This window comes from Uloborus diversus, chromosome 4, assembly GCF_026930045.1.
Source record: "Uloborus diversus isolate 005 chromosome 4, Udiv.v.3.1, whole genome shotgun sequence".
Classification (NCBI taxonomy): domain Eukaryota; kingdom Metazoa; phylum Arthropoda; class Arachnida; order Araneae; family Uloboridae; genus Uloborus; species Uloborus diversus.
The window spans coordinates 133,892,712-133,915,849 of NC_072734.1; the positions used below are offsets into that span (position 1 = coordinate 133,892,712).

General features: G+C 31.5%; 1 protein-coding gene across 1 annotated transcript in view; it reads left to right on the forward strand.

Annotated features, from left to right (window-relative positions):
- Positions 1-1,358: 1,358 nt before the first annotated feature.
- The window catches only part of LOC129221631 (ion channel TACAN-like), a 49,150-nt gene continuing 27,370 nt past the window's right edge, over positions 1,359-23,138 (forward strand). Inside the window, exons 1-6 of the mRNA XM_054856155.1 lie at positions 1,359-1,491; positions 2,136-2,207; positions 9,499-9,617; positions 11,680-11,793; positions 14,824-14,883; positions 22,364-22,456. Of these exons, the coding sequence (XP_054712130.1) occupies positions 2,136-2,207; positions 9,499-9,617; positions 11,680-11,793; positions 14,824-14,883; positions 22,364-22,456 (458 nt within the window). The 5' untranslated portion in view covers positions 1,359-1,491. The remainder of the gene's footprint in view (positions 1,492-2,135; positions 2,208-9,498; positions 9,618-11,679; positions 11,794-14,823; positions 14,884-22,363; positions 22,457-23,138) is intronic.

Sequence of the window (23,138 nt, forward strand, 5' to 3'; positions counted from 1 at the left end):
TTTGCTATTCTAAAAAATTGTCGATCAACGGATCTGATTTTCCTGATCCTTTAAATACAGAAATAAGAAAAAAAAAAAACGAGTCTTCGTTTGTCGATCATTACCGCGATTTCAATGATAAGCATTTATGAATACCTCCTAAACAGAAATAAAGTTGATACAAAGTCTGCTTTCAAGAATCACAAATCTACTGGATTGCAAGTACGTTGTGAATTGTAATTCCTATTCTTAAGTTGAAGCTATTTTTTCAAAGATGGAAGCTTTTCTGCACTGTGTTCACACAGAATGGCTATGACAGTGAGTTTTGGTGTCATATTCAATCAATTCTCCTGTTGTAGCTTTTCAGTTCACACACACTTATTGGTTTACAGTTGCTACCTAATTTTCAGGTTTGATATTTAATATATTTTATTACATATTTGTTCATCACTTTTTTTTGTTTAATCAACTTGCTTCTGTAGCAAGATTGATAGGCATAAAAAAAAATTGAAAGATAACAAAATTTAAATTTAATCTCCGAGTGCTTTCTCCTGCGTTAAAATTGCTTTGAATGTAATACCAATAGCTGTATTATGATACTATACTATAACTTTAATTAATGTGTTTGTTTACCGATTGTCGAATATCTAAATTTGTTTACAATTAGAGCGCCTAATATTAAAGTACCGTCAATAACTCGAAGTCCCAAGAGACGAGCTAAATGGTTCGAGTTATTGATAGTTCGAGCTATGGGAAGTTTTTTTCTCATGAGGTAATGAATAGTGGTTCTTTATTTTAATCACACAAATCAAACTGTTTGAAACCCGTCAAAACACTGGAAACTTTCAGCTTTGCAGGAAGCAAATAAAAAATTGTTCAGGTTGAGTTTTTCTAATAATCAATTTAATATAGATCAATATATCTTCACACATTACAGTAAAAATACAAAGCTGATGAAATTAAGGTGAATGTTTCCAGCTCGTAAATACCTCGCACAAAGTGTGTTTACTACATAATATTCATTAAGATTCAATCCTTTCGCTTTAAAGCATTGACTTTGATTCGACGATCAGGACCTTTAGAAATTTGAACATCTTTATTTCTGACATCTTATTTGCTCCTGTCCTCATGCTGTACCCGAAAGCAGAACAACATCCGCTCTTTTTACGAAAATTTTGCGCCTTTGAAATTCATGATTAATTTAAAAAATTCAATCAAATCACAGATACGTAAACAGAGCAATTCGTCGTAAGAAGCAATACAAATAAGACTTCCACCGGAAGTTTTGAGTGACCCCGTGCAGCCCTGCCACCTAGTGTTCAAAAGAGTAAGCGTGGCTTGGAATTTGGTGAATATTGCACTATTTCACCCGGACATTTTTGGTCCCTAACCGAACGTGAATGATTGTTTATGGAAATTTTTTTTCCTCAATGGTAGCTGACATGAAGGTTAAATATTGTAAAAGAAAGTTCCCGTAAAGCGGACACTGCACACAAGGATTTGAAATTCGAGGTAATTCTGAGTTAAATTTACTACTATGCTCTTGAGGCTCTAAGTTTCAATATGTGCCAGAGTACCTTTGGTACAATTGAATTGAATTCGAAATATTTCGCATCATATTTCCTCATAGTAATTTTTATCCTTATTGGATCTTATAGTACTTGAATTAATCAATCCACTTTCAGTATTGCTCAATTTTCGTTGAATAAGCAAGTAGAGAATACAGCTTATTTTATTTTTATATTTTGCATTTAACTCGGTGAACTGGACAACAGATGAATGTCACTCTTTCACATAAATGTGGTAAACTTAGCGACTTTATAAATAGTAATTATCTAGTGCACAAAAACTGAGCACATTTGTGTTAATTTCCGTTGTATGTTCATTGATCATTTAAATTTTTATTTTGCATTTATTTTTTACTGTTAATTTGAGTCATGAAAAATTGCAAGAAAATGTATTTTTATTCAATGATTTGGACACAATTTTTGTTCTCTTTATTTTATTTTACTTTAAACTGTTTTTGGATGTAAATCTTGCAAATTTTTATTCACCTGCTAACTGAGATTAATCTTTAAAAAAAAACATTCTTGTCAGCTGTTATTAGTATTTTATTACAAAAATTTAAATAAATATTTTTTCTTTTGAATATTTAGATGATTTCGGACAGTGTTTTTTCCCTGAGAGATGAATGGGAACTTCTGAGTAAAGAGTTCAAGACATTAGAGGTAATATTGTTTTGCAGATTGGAGAAAATCATTGCACCTTAAAAATTATTTGAGGAAAAGATTTTGGTTCAACAGAAAGTACATTCCATTTCATTAGCAAGAAATGAGCAGCTTGCTTGGCTGGAATAAATACCTATCAATCCAATTTTAAAATTTTGAGCTGAATAATATAGCCTCCCCACTCTTTTCTTCGAATCATCGTTATATAGAAAACTTGGGGGATATCCATAAATGATGTCGCAGTTTTTTCAGACTTTTTGAATCGCTGCACCCATTTTCCACAAAGCGTCTCTCTTCCATATAATCTTTCCTCTCCTTGTCATGTGACAAGCTATTTTTCAAAAGCATATTCTTCTAAAAATGTGATATCACACTTCTTGTTATCTCCTGCCTTTCCTTGGCACAATTTCTGTCCACCCCTTGCTCCTGAAAACTTGACATTATTTGTGGACAACTCTTGAACGCATTTTCGAAATTTTTCGACAAATGAAAGCTTGAGCAAAAATGGCTGCAGCAATGTTAGCCAATTGACTTCCCTTCCATTCCAGGGATGATAAGCCTGTTGACTTGATTTGTTATAACTATAACATAGTTCCAAACAAATTGTTAATTTGTTCATTTCTGAAATAATACCTTATCCACAGATACGGGGAGGGGGGGTGTTAACTGAAAAAAAATTTTTTTTTTCTTTTTAATGGACTATATTTCTACTAAGCCAATTTTTAGAAGAGAACATTGATTGTATTGTTTGGTAATCAGGGGTCCGTCCAGGATTTTTCTCAAGGTCCGTTTTTAGTGGAAAAAAAAAATTAATTTTGTGAAATAATTTTGCAAAAATAAATAAAAATAAATAAATAAAAATAAATAAATAAATAATTTTTTTTTTTTTTTGCAAAAATAAAAGCTTAGACTATTGAGATGATGGAAACTGCATCATTGACACTTAAAGTTGAGTGTTTTCCCTCTTTTCTGTTGAGAATATCATTCTTGAGTGTTTTCTAGTATTTGGAGAAGGAGGGGGGGGAGGCATCGCTCACTGGGAGATGGGCACCCCTTAAGTATCAATATTTATCTATCATTCTACATCATCTTAAATTATACAAGAAATGTTATTTGTAGGGATGCACCGGATAGTGATTTTGCCGGATACCGGATATCCGATGCCCCCTTAAATGCTGAATTCAGATATCCAACGGATATCCGGCATTTCGATTGCATTGCATGTTCGCATATTTTTCTACAATGCCGTTTCAAAACAATAAATCAAACTTGTTCCACATATCATTTCTTTAAAAACATGTTGAGTACATTCGAATGTACTTTTTTAGAGCCTCTAAATTTTAGTTTAGGAATTGTGCTATACATAAAATGAAACATTAAAATATTGTTTTATTTCGACAGATTTTTTCAAAAGAGACAAACTTTCGGCAAAAATTAATTCTGTATGTAATGTACACATGGTTTAAACTTTTAATTATTCATAGTTGAAATCTTAAAGGTCGTATAATGAGTCGTATTTGTTATTAGATTTGCATGACATGTAGAAATTTTTTTAAACTTCATCATAAAGTAATACATTTTCTTGTTTCCAATTTAGAAATAACAAAAATAAAACTTTGCTTTGAAATCATTTTTATTACAGATAATACACGTGTAAAATTTTTCTAACATACAAGTTAAAAAAGAAAATATTAAAACAGGGCCTGTTTGACTCAAAAAATAAATAAATAAATAAACTTAAATAATCAACTTAAAATTTTACTTTAATTCCAGAAATAAAGGTACATTTTCTCTAAAGATGCAAATTAGCATCTTAAATACAGGGGTGCCCCACCTAAGAGCAAGGGCCCACCCCCTAAAAACCAAAAATATACCCCCAAAAAGAAAAAATACCCCTAAATCCCCCCTCCCCTTTGGTGGACAACCCAGTTAACAAATTAATAAACTTATGCTAAAATAATCAACTGAAAATTTTACTTTAATTCCAGAAAACAAAGATTCACTCTCTTAAAAGATGCAAATTAACATCTTAAATACAGTATCAAGAGTCATTCTCAACGCGTTCACTTTTTAAAAACAAATTAATAAACTTACGCTTAAATAATGAACTTAAAATTTCCCTTTAATTCCAGAAAATAATGATTCACATTATTAAAAAATGCAAATTAATATCTTAAATATATTATTAAAAGTCGTTCTCAACATGTTAACAATTTTTTTTAAACATAAATAAAATTATACTTAAATAATCAACTGAAAATTTCCCTTTAATTTCAGAAAATAAAGATTCACATTCGTAAATGATGCAAATTAACATTTTAAACAAACTATTAAGAGTCGTGTTAAACACATTCACGCTTTCAAAAATAAATTAATAAACCAATTCTTAAATAATCAACTTGAAATTTTACTAAATTCCAAAAAATAAAGTTACACATTCTTAATGATGCAAATTAACATCTTATATATAATATTAAAAAATATGCTAAACATGTTCAATCTTTCTTAAATGAATTTATAAATTTATACTTGAACAATAAACTTAAATTTTACTTTATAATTCTAGAAAAAAAAAATACACATTCTTAAAAAATACAAATTAAATTCTTAAATATATTATTAAAAATTATACAATACAATTAAAAAATTAGAAAGAAGAAAATGAAGCAATAACTTATAGCTGTTATTTCTCACTGCTATATTCACCATCTATTTTAAATGCTAAATATCAGTTGAAAGTCTTAGTTAAAATAATTATTCTGGGAAAAGCAATTATTACTTTATTCAACATTCTAAAATTTCCAATGGACTCAAGTTAAGATCGGCGTTGAATATGACAGTTAGAATTGTGCTTCATTTCATGCAATATACACTTAAGAATCTTTATTTATCAATGCAGGGGAATATTTTAGATTTTTCATTACAAACAGAAGTTTTTCTGCATTATTCGGTGATAGTCGGTTTCTGTTTTCTGTATAAATTCTTTTAGCTCCACTAAATAAATGTTCTGAGTTTACTGAACTTGGCAGAGCATTTAAGTACTTTGCGAGGAGTGTTAAGTACGATGCGGGGTAATGCCAGAAGCTAGGTTTGAAGAGGAATGGTCATTTTTGAAGCAGCAATTGAAAGAGAAAGCATCATTGAAAAGTTTATGAAACAGTGAAAGCTTTAACTGGAATTTTTGCAAAAGTAAATTAAAAATTAAACCCTCATTTCGTACCGGATAACCCCACATCAACCCCGGATATCTCTCACATTTTTACCTGATAACTGCCCGGATATCCTGCAAAAAACTGTTGGATATCCGGAGTGGCTTGCCGGATCGGATACCTCATAGTTCCGGATACTCAAAAAATCAGCCGGATACCGGATAGTTACCGGATATCTGGTGCATCCCTAATTATTTGTACAGTATTTTAAATAAATAAGAAAAAAAATTCAGGCAGGGGTTCAGCATTAACTTTTTAACCGAAGACACTGTTTAAGAGCACAGAGTTTCGTTTAAAACTTATAAACTCCGTGATTTTTACAAAAGTAAAAAAAAAAAATTATTTGTTTACTTCTTAACTAAGTGTACTAAACATAGAAAATTCGAAAAATCAGATTCCCATAGTGGATGCAAAGAGGTTGCAATCCTCAAAGTGAAGGCATCAAAAGTATAAAAACGGCTTGTAAAATAAATATTTTGGATAAAATTATTTTAGAATTGCATTTTAGAGTCCTATGATAAACATATCATTAATATCTGGACACAGTTGAAGCAATAAATAAATAAATAAATAAAATAAAATAAAAAATAAACCATCGATTCAGCAGGTAATTATTGACTCATAAAAGAAAAGGGAATTCCGCTTTAAAAAACTTGAAATAAGCTTTGTTACAAAAATAAAATTTTTTTTTTTTTAATTGCATCCTAGTAAAGCCGAGTTAGCTTGGAAAAAGAATAAAATATGATTCTCATATTGGATGTAAAAAGATTGCGTTTTTCAAAATGTAGGCATCTATAGAAAAAAATGGTAAATAAAAGAGTTTATTTAAAGTTAATTATCCTTTATAGCATCGAAAAACCAAACCTATATAACTTTCTCCCAAAATAAGTTTAAAATCACACTGCCAGAGGCTAAGTGTCGATAAACAGTTGAACATCGCAGCACCAGACCCTAAGTGGGGATAAGTTTAAATTTGGTAACCCTATCTGAAGCGATCACATCCCCCCCCCCCCCACCCTACTATCCTTTGCAGTTCTAAATTCATTTTGCTGTATATTATAGATTATTAAATCATGACTGGGGTAAAAAATGCTTACTACACCTATTCAGAGAATGTTGACGCTTTTTCAAAGCTGCATAAAACAAACAAGCAAAATTATAAACCAAACTGACTTTCAGCTGTTAATTTCTTTCAAAGAAACCAAGGTACAGATGTGATATACCCCCCCCCCCATTTGGCGACATTCGATTTTTTTGCACAAAATTAAAATATTTTTCTCGCCAATGAGGCGATAATTTTTTATGCATGGCATCCCTGGCCAAACTAACCTGTGTTTAGCAACCCGAAGGCAATCTTACAGATCTGTTCAAACTTGTTTACTTGGGTTGTTTGGGTTTCACGCAGGAGAGATACGTGGTGTTGTTTCGTGCAATATACCTTACAGGAATGCTTATTTTGTGTTAGTTTAAATTCAGTAGTTGTGTTTTGAAGTAAAAACATTAGAAAATGCCAGTTTCTTCAAACTTGAAGGTTAATTAAAAGTTAACTCCAACGTGGTGTGTATCTGTAACGTGCTATTGTCATATGATGTATTGTTTTAGACTGAGTGTGAATATTTATACCATATAAAAAGGAAAGTTCTTTATTTTAGAATTCAAAAAAAACCTCTCACTTCCAAAATTCTTTGTTTTTACAAATCCTTGAGGGGTTCTTGTAGTATACATAACTGTGACCATACTCCGACTGTAATGTATATTAACAGTCGGAGGGATAACGGACCGAGCGGAGCGAGGTCCTGGCGAGCCAGAGGTCTCATAGTACTTTCGTAATGAGACCGAGGCAGGGCCGGCGAGCCGAGATCTCATTACGAAAGTACTATGAGACCGAGGGCTCGTATCCCGGAGAAATGATGAAAAAAATTAATGCATTAATTTCAACTTGTAATTAATACAATAATTTATTTCATTGTATTTTAATATGTTTACAAAAAACCCCGGCCCTGTACATTTTTGAAGCATATATTCGTGATGTTTTTTGTTGTGCTTTTATGTTGTTTTTATATATATTGTGTTCTGAAGTGCTTTGATCATGTTTTTTTATCTGATTTTTTCCTGTTGGCGCTAAAAAAGCATCGCTAAGAACGATGTATGACATATGTCGTCATACATCGTTTTCTTGGCGCCAACAGGAAACAGTCGCCAAGGGTGGGGTATATCACATCAGTTCTGAAACCAACAGGCATAATATTTATTTGGCTGTAGTAATTATTTATGGCTTGCAGAAGCATCGCAAGAGTGCCGTTTTTTTTTTTTTTTTTTTGCAAAATTAGCTGATTTTGTATAAGTTGATTCCTCTAATTTAACTCTTAAAAAGGTTCCAAACATTAGCGATTTTATACAGGAACTATGCTGTATTATTTTAATTTGAGATTTGCTCTTTCAATAAACAATTTGTGAAAGATCGGTTTTTGTTTATCAGAATTTTGTGAAGGGTCCGTTTTGGTTGGTCGCGATTTTCTGAAAGGTCCGTTTTGGTTGATCGGATTTTTGTGAAGGGTCCGTTAACAGACCCAAATTTGCTCTGGTCCTGACCCCTGGTAATGTACAAATTTCGTTAGGTAATGCACAAATAGTACATGTTGTATCTATGTCCTACTCATTTCTGAATAAAGCATTAAATTCATTTTCAAGAATGAGAGTGGTTAAAAAGAATGAGAATTGAATAATTTTTTTAATGAAATATTTTAATTTTTTAGTTTTTTAAATAGTTGATAATACTTATTTAAGCTTTGGTCAATTCATCATGCAAAGAATTGTTTTTGTCTGTAGTTTACAAGTAAAAAATAAAGTGCATTTTTTCAGTTTCATCCCATTTACCATATTTTCTTGCATATTATCCACTGCAAAAAAAAAAAAAGAAAAAAAAAATCTTCGTAGGATGTATGGAAAAAAAGAAGTTTTAATTTACATACAATTTTAGTTACTTAAAAACAGAGTCAAAACAAAGGAGCAGTCTAATCTTGTGAAAATGAAGGCTTCGTCCAAAACTGTATGTTGTTCATATTACATAACCTGAATCTTGTGAGAGGAACATTTTAGCTATGTAAAAAAAAAAACAACCTATAGGCAGCGAAAGAACATTCAAGCTACATAAAATAAACAACATACAGGCAACGGTAGCAGTATCCTGATGAATCTTACTGTAAATATTAATGTCGTTGAGAAAAAAATCAGACAATCCACGGCAGTGTATGAACCCCACTTCATCAACTTTACACTTTTTTAACAGATACTTTGCAGATTATGTACAGGAAAATATGGTAGGTACTTCAGTTTCCCCAAAAATGACTTGCTGATGTCAGTAAGACCTTGACATTTTGTCCTGTGTATGAGGTAGAGTAATGCAATCTTGGATGTTTTCCCAATAAGTGAAAGGGGAGCAAAGACATTGCTAGAGCAGAGTGAAAATGGTGAAATTGTTTCGATAAGTAACACCTGATTCTAGGAGTACCCCTATAGGAAGTTCCTATGATGTCCCAAAAGAGTTCATTGTTTAAAAAAATTTGTTTTAAAATTCGTAACGTTTTGAGACAGTATTGCAATATGCTTTTTTTTTTTTTAATTTTTACGTATGCTTAATGTTTCTCTTATTAGATAAAAGTATGTGTGTGCTTGTGTTTTATCTTTCGGTAAACTTCAGATCACTCAGTGCAATTTTGAGTTTTCATTCCATAAATTAAGTACCCCCCCCCCCAATCCAAAAATTTAAATTCAGGGCACCCTGGCTAATATGAGGCCACATAAAGAAAACCTATAAAAGAAAGTGCATATCGTCGTCTCAGAGCAACAGTAAGATATCTTAGATTTATTTCTGGGATTAGATATCTTACTGTTGCTCTGAGGCGACGCTATAAGTGAGAGATCACTAATGTAAAGCTTCTGCAAAATAACATGTGGCTTCCTGATTTCTGGACAATTTATCAACCCTTGATGTTTTATTATTGGAGAAAAATTGTTGAGTTATACTTTATGTTCTGAAATTGTGTAGTATTTAAAAATTGTTTTATTGTGTTGAATTTCAGGGCCAACAGAAAGAATATACAAAAGCTATAGAAGAACTTGGCAAATGTCAAACTCAATGCAGTAAATCAGTTTCTCATCAGTGGTATCGATTGAAGCAAATATCTCACAGCTTGCAAAAGTATGTATATTTAGAAGGTTTTGAATTTTCAGTCATTAGTATTTGTTTCTAAAGCTCTAATGTGTGCTGAACTAACCTAAAAGAACTGAAAACTCCAGTAGCTCTTTTATTTTGTGTTACATATTTATGTTTCATGTGTTTTTTTTAAACAGTGTTTAATTTACAGGTAAGAGTTTAAAATTTTTAAAAGTTCTCAAATTGAAAAAAAAAAGATGTAAAGTCCTCAAATTTGCTTTGAAAGTCCTTAATTTCTTTTGTACCCTTCTCTTTTAAAAAAGAGGTTGATCTGAAACTGCTATTACAGCTACATAGAATTTAAATAATAGGCTGTTCTTTTGCACTGTAATAAAAAAGTTTTTACTCCTGATAAGATGTTTACTGTTATTGTGAAAGTTTTTCTCCGAAATTGCCTTAAGGTTTTCAAACAATTAACCTACGGGTTCTCAAACTTTTCAGATTCACGGCATCCTTGGAAGATTTTGTATTTTCTCAAGGCACCCTGGTCTGCCTTTATTATTATATACATTATATTGGTACAATGGACTCTTCGTGGCACCCACTTTGGAAACCTCTGGACCAGCGATTCTCAACCATTGGTCCTGCGGACTGGCTCTGATCTGCAAGGATATTTTGCCGGTCCTCAAAATGCTTGTCCTTGTAAAGAATTTCTTTCTTCCAAAAAAAATAATAATGACATTTATGCAAAACTTTTGCATTAATTTCATGGTTACGTTTCACAATTTTTTTTCTCTCTCAAAGTTTGGCTTTTTCTTGTATAATAAGTAAAACTAAACCAAACCCAGTGGCACAACAGCCATGGGGGCCAAGGTCTACTGTGAGATCTCGGTCGCCCTGACCAAGGGCTGTGGGGTGCTAGGCAGATGTTCCAGTTAGGTGGTCGCCCGAACGCGAAACCCCCAGGGCTTAGTTCCCAAGCATGGTTGATACTCCTTTTATTGACCCACTGAAGGGATGAACGGCTGAGTCGACCATGCCCCAACCCTTGGAATAGAACCCAGGCCTGCGCCGTGGGAGCGCGAATCGATACCACTGAGGGACCGGGCTTCTAATAAGGAAAACTACTAACCTGCAAATTTAAATATTTGTATAAGTAATGTATAATAGTTATGTCATATTTAATATGATGAAAATGTCATATTTAATTCACACAATAGCTGCCACGAAGAGTTTGTTTAATACACGGAAGTGCACGCTTTGCTGCTGAAAACGAAGTTTAAGGATTTACTTTTTCAGGAATTATGAAACAGTTTATTATATCTTAGAGTGACAGATATTCTTAAAAGAAGGAAAATATGAATGAAGTATCTGTGCATGCAACTTAAAAATGTACGCAAGTATGAAAAACAAGGTACAGTAGGTAGATAAAATTTATAGTAACGTAATGCCTTTCGTTTTCTATCAAATAGCCGTGAAAGAGAGAAGTGAACTTTTTTACTAATTTATCTGCAAGTTTTGAAGATAAGCAATATTTAATATTGATATTAATTAACGATTATTACACCATGCACAGTCCAACAGCAAATGTATCTGCACGGCAGTGAATATCCCCACGCAGCGTGTGTCTGCATAATCTAGCTATGTGAAAATTATCTAGGAAAGGCAAGGGCATGCGCAGGGGGAGAGAAGGGAGGCCTGTTGGCCTGGGCCCAAGCCTGAAGAGTTGCCCAATAGTTTCAGAATGAGGGATGAAATAGAAGGGTAAACAGTATGAAGGGGCCGGTAAAAGTCATTTGTGATGGGCCCCAAAATTTCTTTGTACGCCCCTGACGAAAGGATCTATATAACAAAATCTACTGTAGTCAAAACCTCTAGTTGTAAGATATGCATTATAAAAGCCTAAATATTATTATTTTTAAAGAAAATTTATTTTATTAAAAGTTACGTTTTTAAAATTAGGATTTTTGGAAAACATAACTGTAAGAAAAATTGATTACAAATTGTTTCACAGAACTAATTTTATGTGCTGTACATTATAACAACAAAAGATGTGAATTGAAAAGAAAAAAGTTTCGCTGATCTCTTTTTATTTATTTTTTAACAGATGCAAAGTAGAAACAGAAGAAGAAAAGCAATTAAAAGCTTCTTTGCAGCTAGAAATTGACCAGCGCAAGGTCCAACTAGAAGACATTCAGTCAGCTTTACCAAGAAGCAATGAGTCAGTATTTGTTGTTATCAGTATTTTAGGGAATGTTTTAAACTGCAAAGTTAATTTGACTGTTTTCAAAAACTTTTTAATGTAGGCAAAATGCAGGGCCGCCGAGAATCAAGGTGGGCTGCTTGCTAGTTTGGTCGCTGTACACACTTTCCCTTCCGTAATATGTATACTACCACAATTCTATGCTACCTCCCTCCCCCCTCAAAAAAAAAAAAAAAAAAAAGGCTGAGCCCCTAGTTTCCAACTGAGATGACATTTGCTCTTGTTGGTCCTGGCAACATGAGTGTTAGTAAATGCATATTAAATAATAATAATAATAAAAAAAATTAAATCAGTGTTTGATGAGATTTATAAATAAAATTATATATATTTAAAAATTAGATCATGGATTCTTTTACCTTTCCCTAGCTTTTAAATGCAATCACCTTAAATGTTTCATTGAATTGCATAATAAGATTGACCGATCAAAGAATGATCCCCTTCCCACACCAATTAAATGAAAACCTCATTTTTTTTTTTCAAAAAATAATAAGATTTCAAAAGCTTTTTTTAAAAGATGAAGTGGCAGCGTAGTAAATTCTATCAATACATTTTCGAAAATGCTTTTTGTCTACTAGTTAGAGGGTGTTCTGTTGGATTGAAAGGTATGATTAAATGTAAAAGTGTTATTCAACCAACCAAATATCATTTGCTGACCATGAATCTAGGGTTCGTGAATCATCTGTTTGACTGAAGACAAAAATAAGTATTAACAATAATTTATTAACACAGTATATTTAATTACACAATATATTATTAAAATAGTATTGCAACAATCCAATGATCTAGATAAATAAGTTAAGTTTCGAGTCTACTAACCCGACTTTTGTTCATGAAGGAACAAAGTCTTCCATGAAGTACTAACATTGTTCTCAAAAACAAAAAAGCAAACATTCGAAGCTTTACTAAACCAACAGCGAGTTTGACTTGCTTGATCTTACAACAAAGCGTTTTGGCTGTGCAAGTGAGCTATCAACTGTTAACAGCAGCGCTTATATTCCCAAATCATTTTTACATAAGAACGCTTCCTGATCGGTCAACCTCACTGATCAATCCCTATGCCTGTATTTGTTCTAAAAAAATCGATGTGGGGTGTTTCCTAAAGTAGTGACATCATGAGCAACACCCACCAACACATGCCGTTTACTATTCAAAGAATGCTAATGTGAATGAAACTAGCGTTCCTTACAGAACAATAGTAGTTTAAAACATAATACAAATATGTCTAAAGATTACATTATAATAATAGGAGAAGGAGAACATAATGATGATATATCTTTACTTAAATAGACACGCTATGTCTATCATGTCCGTTTATTGTGTTGATGCACCTTTTTTCATTTCAGTTCTCCAGAAAATCCCGACCCAGAATTGTTGCAATTTTTCCAATATTTTAAAAATTATTGCACATTAATAGTTTAAATGCTTTTACTGTCATTTTCTGAATGCTAGTCTTTAATGATGTAATGAATTTTTTGAAAATGTTATTGCGCTGTAAGTGTCCATTCACTTGCACCTTACTTTATTAATTGAACATTCAGCTGCGTTTGAAATTGAAGTTTTTCACATATTTGTGCGAGTACATATTTAAACTTCATAATTTTACCTAAACAGGACTCATTTGGTGCTTAAAACTTTTTTATATTTTGTTTTTTAGGAGCCTTTCAAATGCTTATTTTTGGCACTTAAAAGTGCTTAGTTTTTACTGAGTGTAAAAAGATACAAAATATAGTTCTGAGATTCGAAAAACCATAGGCTCAATATCAATAAAAATTTAAATGGTAAACTGAGGGTTACTTCTTCTTAGCCAGAACAAGGCTAAACTAATAGCAAATCCTAAAGAACTCATTTTGACACCTAGAGACTGCAGTTTCACTCTTATTGGGGATTATCAGTCTGGAGTAATCATAACAGCTGGAGAAAGTAAACCTCTTATTAAAGCTGAGTTTACTTTCACATTGGTAACTAAATTTAGCCAACGCCTCTGTAATACTAAATGCCTATCGCATTTGCTTCGAGAAGTGAACTTCCGTCAAAGCTTGCATTAACTTACGGTATGGAAGACAGCACTACCTAGCTGCAATTCATTGATGGCGTTGCTATGCTACAGTGTTCAGCGTAAAAGTCGTATCTGCAGCAGAGTTTAAAATGAGAAAATGCCGCTTAAAGTCGTGTGCTCCCATGTATTTGATTCAGAAGCAAATTTTTCAGAATTTAAAAAAAAAAAAAAAATTACATTGGAAAATGACCACTCAACATTGTACTTTGCTGAAATATGTGACAAAGAACCACCTTTTGATCCAAAGTCAATTTTGATAAGAAGTACAGGTACGACTTTTGTGCTTAGTACGGCAGTATGGCAATGGATCCAAATATTTCAAACAGAACTTTAGAATAACAACTCTGGAATATTCATGTACGATAATAATTTTTATCATCCAACAAAGGCGTTGTTATGGACATGAATCCAAACAATTCATACAAATGTTCAATTGATTAATTTCTTAGTTTAAATTTAGAAATAAATAAAAAATCTTAAATTCTCTCCTATTAATTTTCTAATACCTTTGATAGATGGCAGTAGCCTCCATACCAACATTGACTAGTCCTCGTTCCCACATTTGAGTTTGTTTTTGTTCTATGTTAAAAGTGAGAAAGCGATAGGCATTTAGTGTTACAGAAGCATTGATTAAGCTCACCAAAAGTCCACAAACTTGGTACAGCCCACTTTGTAAATTGAAGGTAAATGCTTGGGTTGTTTCTGTGAGAAATATTTGCTTAGACATATTTTAGTGATCATACAGGTTTGGCAGTTTATCTTTTGGGCATTTATCATGGTTTCACTGTCTTTCTCTCTGGATGTATATACATTTATATGCATAATTTCATGTATATGTACATCTTATCTTTAATATCTATATACTTCTAAAACAAATTTTTTAAGTGTATGCATTAGTTTTCTGTCACTGATTTATATATTTTATGTTCTAGTTTATACTTGAAGATAATTTTAGGTGGTGTGAATGTTACAATTGTAAATAAAGAAGACAGGTGAGTAAAATTTTTCTTTTGTTTGAAAATTGATTTTGATGCAAATCATCACTTTTTCTACAAGTAAGAAATGTATGTTTTTAAAGCAGAACAAAAGATTTCTATCTTAATTGGAATACTTTTCACTCATTTTTACTGTCATTATGTTTATGCAGAATTTTCTTAACAATATTTGCTATTTATACTGTTTTTACATTCTGCTCATTCATTTAAAAATAGTTTTGTTTTTGATTTTTCATGAAAATGTAACAGCAATTTCTATATAAGATACTAGCTGTACCCGACGTGCGTTGCTACGCCAACAAAAAAATACATCATTATACTGATTTTCATGACAATCGGTTGAGCGGGGCAGAAGTTGCTACTCTGCAGTGCCACCTGGTGGTGAGTGGCTTCAATGAGCATATTATGCACCTTCTCCGTGGAAAAATACATATATATATAGCAATTTTCATAATAATCGGTGCAGGTGTCAAGTGAAGCCATGACTATACTCAAATTTTGTACTCACGCAGTTTGCAAGATCAATCAATCGCTAAAAATATCAAATAGAAAAAGTTTTAAATCCCCCCCCTTGCATGAAAAGCCATAAAACAATAAAGAAAGAATTTATTTGTTCAAACTCAAGAAAAATGGCAACAGCTAACTTCTTATCAATGAGATCTTTCATGCGAATTAATTTCTGAGCCGATAATTTTATTCATATTTATCCAATGGATTGTGACTTAAATTGGAATAAAAAAGAAACTATCGATCGGATTTTTTTCAAACTGGTCTATAAACATTCCCAGTACCAAAAATAACAAACAGTGAAAGTTTCAGCCAAATCTGCCGGGTAGTTTTTGAGTTCATGGATGACATACAGATAAAACATTCATTTTTATATATAAAGATTTATTAAAGATTCAGATGTGTTTCTGTAAAATATTAAATATTCCTAGTCCGGCAAATTATCACAAACTGAAAGCTTTTCCTTAAAACAGTATTGTTTTAGGAATAATGCATCGTGATAAGAACATTTTTTAAAGCCAGGAATTTGAGAAATTTAGTTTCAAAAAAAGCAGCAATCTTAACATGTTACGAACGTACATTTTTTATTTTATGCAAGTGATATAATGAATGCAAAAAATTATTTTTTCATGGGGATACATAGGTTTTATTTTTGAAATGCTCAGCTCAATGATAAAGATACTTACAGGAACAAGTTAACTGTAACATTAAATTGGAAAAAAAAAAAAACAACGAATAATAAAGTGCAAGAAATGAATTAATATCTTTGTGCTGAAAAATAAAAGATTATAACGCAATGTTAATTAGCTCAAATTTGCTGGAAACTGCAGACAAAGGACTCAGGAGGGGGAGAGGGGTCTTGGGTTACTAGGATCCTCCTAGGTTCAAACCATTATACAGGGCTCCCAAATGGTCCGCTTTTCCCGTCAAAGTCCGTTTTTTAGGGTTAAGTCCGCTTTAGACCGCTTTTTAACATTTTGATCCGTTTAGTCCGCTTTTATATTGTTTTTACTCAAAAATCAGATTTGAAAAATTTTCATTATATTAAAAGATATTGTGTGCTGACATTTGTTACGCCCGAACATGCGGCCGCTGCGCCGTCTTTCTATTGAACCTGACTTTCTGGTATTATTTCGCTTCAGATTGACGTCATTACTCCTCTTTCAACCGCTGTAACATGGAAATCTAGCAAATGGAGAGGTTTGGAGGAGGAGTTATGACGCCAAATCAAAGCATTTTGCTACTGAAATTTCTCACAAGTTCGTACGCCCTTGACTTTCATCAGTGCAATTTTCTGAACATGTGTTCGATATGTAGCATCGCGAAAAATTACTTCCTGCGTTTGCGAGTTCAATCTTTTTGCATCTTGTTAATATTTTGATGTTTTTAACAATCAAAAGTTATTTTAACATTCATTAACGTTTATTAGCTTATTTTATGTTTAATTCCGATAGATATTAAACTACTTTTTTTTTCGGAACCATGGTAACATCAAACTTTCTTGGACTTCGCCGAAAATTGCTTGTTGGGTTTTGAGATTTCAATCTCTTTGCATCTTGTAAATATTTTGATATTTTTTGCAATCGGAAGTTATTTTGACATTATACCTCCTTAGATTAGCTTATTTTTTGGTTAATTTTAATAGACAATTAACTTTTTTATTTTTGGAACCATAGTAACATTGAACTTTCTCGCACTTCGCGGAAAGTGCTTGTCGTGTTTGAGATTTCAATCTTGTAAATAATTTGATATTTTTGTCAATCGGAAGTTATTTTGACACACTCCATAATAGATTAGCTTATTTCTTGTTTAATTTTAATAGATAATAAACTACTTTTTTTTTCAAAACCATTTCAACATTGAACTTACTCGCACTTCGCGGAAAATTGCTTGTCGTTGTTTGAGATTTCAATCTTTTTGCATCTTGTACATATTTTGATATTTTTGGCAATAGGAAGTTATTTTTACACACTCCACCATAGATTAGCTTATTTTTTGTTTAATTTTAAAAGATAATAAACTACTTTTTTTTTCCGAAACCATGGCAACGTTGAACTTACTCACACTTCGCGGAAAATTGCTTGTCGTGTTTGAGATTTCAATCTTTTTGCATCTTGTTAATGTTTTGATATTTTTGGTAGTCGGAAGTTATTTTGACATACTCTACCATAGATTAGCTTATTTTTTGTTTAATTTTAATAGATAATAAACTTTCTTATTTTTAGAACCATAGCAGCATTGGACTTTCCTGAACTTCGCAAAGAATTGCTTCTTGTGTTTAAGATCTCAATCTTTTTGCATCTTGTACATATTTTGATATTTTGCGCAATCGAATGTTATTTTCACATATGCTATCCTAGACTAGCATATTTTATGTTCAATTTTAGTCATGTTTAGTTTTAGAGAATATATTTTTTAGAAATTATGCCAACAGTGAACATACTTCGCGAAAATTTGATTCTCATGTTCAATATTTCAATCCTTTTGTATCTTGTAATTATTTTAATATTTTTGAAAATTGGAAGCTGTTTTGACATGTGATACCTCAAATTATATTATTTTATTTTAAAAACTAAAACTTTGTATCCCTATTTTTTTAAAAATACTCATAATGAGTATTTTCAATTTGAAAATATAGCTCTATGAATCTGAAATTACACATTTATTTATTACATTAAGTTATCCAATAAAAGCAGACTCGAGTTTACATTCAGTGTATTTATTGCTTGAGCAGCATTTGTATATTTTTGGGTGTGGTGACTTTAATAAAAAATTCTCTTTCTCACTAATTTTTATATATACATGAAGACATTACAATATTTTTTAGTGCCCGAATGACTAATACATACATATGAGGAAATGATTTGGATACTTAGCGTACTAATAAATGATTTGGTAATCTTCTAATATTTTTGAACTTAGTTAGTCAGTAGCGGAGCCAGAAATTGCCTCCTGCTTTGGTGTTTGGTCATAAACTCTCATATGTATATAAACATACCATATTTAGGCTGGAAATATGTGTAAAAACCAAGGGAGGGAGAGGGGACCTCCCGGCCTCTAAACTATGTCTTCTTGTCTTGCGGTATCTTATATCAAAATGAATTCTCTTTAAACTGGTTATGTGAAAAATTTTGTAAACTACTATGTGCTATGGTGTTTACTGTAATAACTGTATCTAAAAAGTCTTTATTAGGTATGCACTAATTCATCGGTCACTTAGGTGATTATTTTTAATTAGCCAGTTTTTACCTGTTAATTAGTAGAAAATTTATTTTTACAATTAAAGTTACTCTGTAAGATGGTTAGTTACATGCTTGCTTGTCACCCCCCCCCCCCCCCCATCCAAATATTTGTGTAAATAATATAATTCAATGGACAGAAAATTCAGTTGTGCAGAAGGTGATAAGGATTTATGATTAAAAATCATTACTGTGGTTAATTAACGAATTATCTTCACATATTTAGTGCCAGGCAGCTAATTTGCCTTTTGGTGCTTCCCTGGGTTTAACTATGAATGGTCCTCCCTAGGTCCTCTTTTTAATCCTAACTGGTCCTCTTTGGTCCCCTTTTTGATTCTAAGTGGTCCTCTTTTACCCTTTTCTATGGCTAAAATGTGTTGGGAGCCCTGCATTATAGCAAAAATTCATTTTTAAGGAAGATTACTGAGATCCCCAAATTAATATTTACATAGGGTCATTGTAATTTCAATTGAATGAAACTTCGCTACTGTAAAATGTTTTCTTTGGTACCTTCTAGAGACGTACCGAGTACTCGGTAACTACTCGGTACTCGGCCAAATTTTGATCAGATACTCGGCCAATACCGAGTAGTTGCAAAAAATTGAATATATTAAAATTTACAAAAAAGCTCAAGCATATATAATTTTCTGCAACCATTTACAATTCAAATTTAAATTTTGAGAATAATGAAGTATGAAATACTTCAATGGAATAAATCTTGGTTCGAATGTCTCGAAAGTTAATAAGACTTTTTTTTAAAAATTGTGCAAATATGGAATTTTTGCTACAAACTAAAATTAGTTATAAGATATATAAAAATGCCTTAGCTTTAAAAATAAAAGGAAATAAAACAACGTTAGAAGCACAGTGCAGGATCACTGCAGACACGTGTTTTGGCGTTACCAGGAATTTCTTTTTCAATGCACAAAATGTGAGCTCGTTGATTTAAAGGCATCCGGCAAAAGTCGAATTTTTTGTCGTATGCCTTTACATTCTTTAGTTCACATATTATGCACTGAAAAGACGATCCTTGTAACACAGAAAAATGTGTCTGCAGTGTTCCAGCACATTTGTTTTTTTGCTTTTAAAAATTATTTATGTTTAGCGAACTAGACCTATAATGAATAAATTTGTATAATTTGTTTTAATTCCAACTTGATAAGTCATACCTTTTATTTATTCATTTTTAATTTAAAAAATATTATTTTTGCAAAATTTTGTAGTTAAATTTCAGCAGGAATTTAGTTTAAAAACTATTATATGGACAAGGAGGTCTATACTACTATTTCAATAAGTTCAAAATTCATCGGTGTGTGTCGGTGGTCCTTCTTTCAACATAATTGGTACTGGGAAACTCGGCCGAGTAGTGAAAGGCCGAGTAACTCGGTACTCGGCCGAGTACTCGGTACTCGGCTACTGGGCCAAAGTGCTACTCGGTACATCTCTAGTACCTTCATTTTTGTTTCAATGGGACTTGATTGAATTATCTTTTAAGATAATCTGTCTGCACCTGCATCAAACAAAGGAGAAAAAAACCCTCCTGATTCTTGAAAGTTTTGAAAATTTACATTCTAATCCCTATGGTGCTGACGAGGGCAAATATTTTTAAAAGTTTCACAAATATTAAACCAAAAGAAAAAAAAAGAAAGGAAGAAACCAAAAAAGAAAAAAAAAGTACGATAAAAAGCAAAAGACATGTTTTTCACCTTTGATGAGTCAGGGGTCTGGCCAGAGGATATTGATGAAGTATATATTGCTATGAAGTATATATTGATTTGTGAAGTATATATATTATATATATATACTTCACAAAAATCCGATCAATCAAAACGGACCTTTCACAAAATCCCGATCAAACAAAACGGACCTTTCACAAAATCACGATCAAACAAAACGGACCCTTCACAAAATTCCTGATAAACAAGATCGGATGTGTCACAAATTGTTTATTGAAAGAGCAAATCTGAAAGCAAAATAACGCATATTTCTGTGTATAAACCAATAATTTTTGGAACCTTTTTTTAAGTCAAATTAGAGGGATCAGCTTATACAAAATCGGCTAATTTTGAAAAAAAAAAAAAAAATCGACACTCTTGGGATGCTCCTGCAAGCGATAAATAATTGCTACTGCCAAATAAATATAATGGTTGTTTGTTTTCTCACAGCTAATTAGCAGCGGTGTTGTAAACTTTTCTGAAAAGGTATTGGTAAGCACTTTTCTTCGCTCATGATTTAATAAATAATAATAATATATATCTGCGAAATGAACTTAGAACTGCAAAAGGATAGTAAGGGTGAGGAAAAAATATGATCGCTTCAGATAGGGTTACCAACTTCAAAACTATCACCACTTAGCGTCTGGCGTTGAACCTTTATAATGACTTGATTAGAAAATATTCTCATCATTTTGCCAGCTTGTCAATATTTGCGTTTTTACGGTGGGGTGCAATGTTTAATTGTTATTTTGGGAGAAAATGATGTGGGTTTTGATTTTTCGATGCTAACAAGGGTGATTAACTTTAAATAAACTCTTTTAATTTCCGTTTTTTTTTTTCTTTAGATGTCTACATTTTGAAAAATGCAATCTTTTAACATCCAATATGAGAATCATATTTTGCTCTTTTTTCAAGCTAACTTCGCTTTATTAGGATTCAAATAAATGAAAAGTCTCTTTATTTCTATTAGAACTCTCATTTCAAGTTTTTAAAGCAAAATTCCATTTTCTGTTATGAGTCAAAAATTAAAATGCTGAATAGATGGTTTATTTTATTTTATTTTTTGGGTCAACTGTGTCCACAGATATTAATGATATGTTTATCATAGGACTCTAAAATGCAATTTTAAAATAATTTTATCAAAAATATTTCTTTTACAAGCAGTTTTTATACTTTTGATGCCTTCACTTTGAGAATTGCGATCTCTTTGCATCCGCTATGGGAATCCGATTTTTCGAATTTTTGATGATTATTACGCTTTGTTAAGAGGTAAACAATTGAAATATCTTTTTATTATTGTTAAAATCACTGAATTTATAAGTTTTAAAACGAAATTCTGTGCTTTTTAAGTGTGTCTTGGGTCAAAAAGTTGAATGCTGAACCCTATTCTGAATTTTATTTTATTTATTTGTATTTTTGTTACAATTATTTTAAGTACTGTACAGAAATATATATAGTATAATTTAACATAATGTAGAATGGAAGATAAATATTGATACTTGAAAGAGCGATGCCCCCAGCCCCCCGCCAAATATCACAAAAAAAATCCAGAATGATTTTCTCGACGTAGAAGAGGAAAACACTCAACTTTAAGTTTAATTGATGCAGTTTGTGCCATCTCTAAATTCTAAAATTTCGTTTTAACAATATATATATATATATATATATATATATATATATATATATATATATATATATATATATTTTTTTTTTTTTTTTTTTTTTTTTTTGCGAAATTTTTTGATTTTTAACAAAATTAATTCATTTTTCACAAAATTGTTTAATTTTTCACAAAAAACGGACCTTGTGAAAAATCCTAGACAGACCCCTGTGAGTATTTATATTTTCTCATTGTTTCTCTTAACTGTTTTTTCTGAATATTAGTTTGGACAATTTCCAAAGAATTATATTGCATATGGTTTGTCAATTTTTAAAATAAGTGGAATAGTATTTTCTATTGTAAGAAACTTTCATTCAAGTTAAACATGCATTGCCTTTTCTTTTTATCTTTTTTAGTATAATATATAAAGAAGAATATGAAAGATTCAAGTTAACAGTTACTGTAATAATTCTAATTTTGTCTGCACAAAGCATACTCTTTTCATACAGGTAAATTTGTAACAATATCTATTTGTTCGTGGTATATACGATTAAAATTGATATGATATGATTGTTTTTACTTTACAAAATCATCATTAATGTAATGTCATTACACACAGTGAACTTTGAACATAAAATCTGCAGATATTTTTTATCGGAAATTAAAAAAAAAAAACTTAATTATTTTTCTTTAATTTTTATTTTTAAATGCATATTTACAGCTAACCAGTAGTGCATCTAAGAATTTCTCCGTGTGTGAGTAAAAGGGAATGGGTGGAATAGGGGGGGGGGGGCTTTTAATCATGCTGCGTGGGCTTGTCCTTAGTCAAGTGACATGTATGCTGAGAGATTTTAAGTTAAAAAGTGACTAAAGTTTGAAAATCAAATTTGGTACATAAATTAATAAATAAATAAAATTATGCACATTAAATTACTTCTGTAACTTTTTCCCTTTTGGTTATTTGTTTCTTTTGGTTTGTTTAATTTATAAATTTACATAAATCAACATGTTAAGTATTAAAATTAAATGAAAACAAAATTAGTTCCAGGCTTAAAGGCAAAAATTGAATGCACATCCTTTTTTACGACATTTTTTGGTGGTCCCTTTGGCATCATGCAGACAATGCATAACTTTCAAAGATGTTTAGCACTTGTGTTAGCAAGTATGGTAACCACATGTTCACTGCATGCT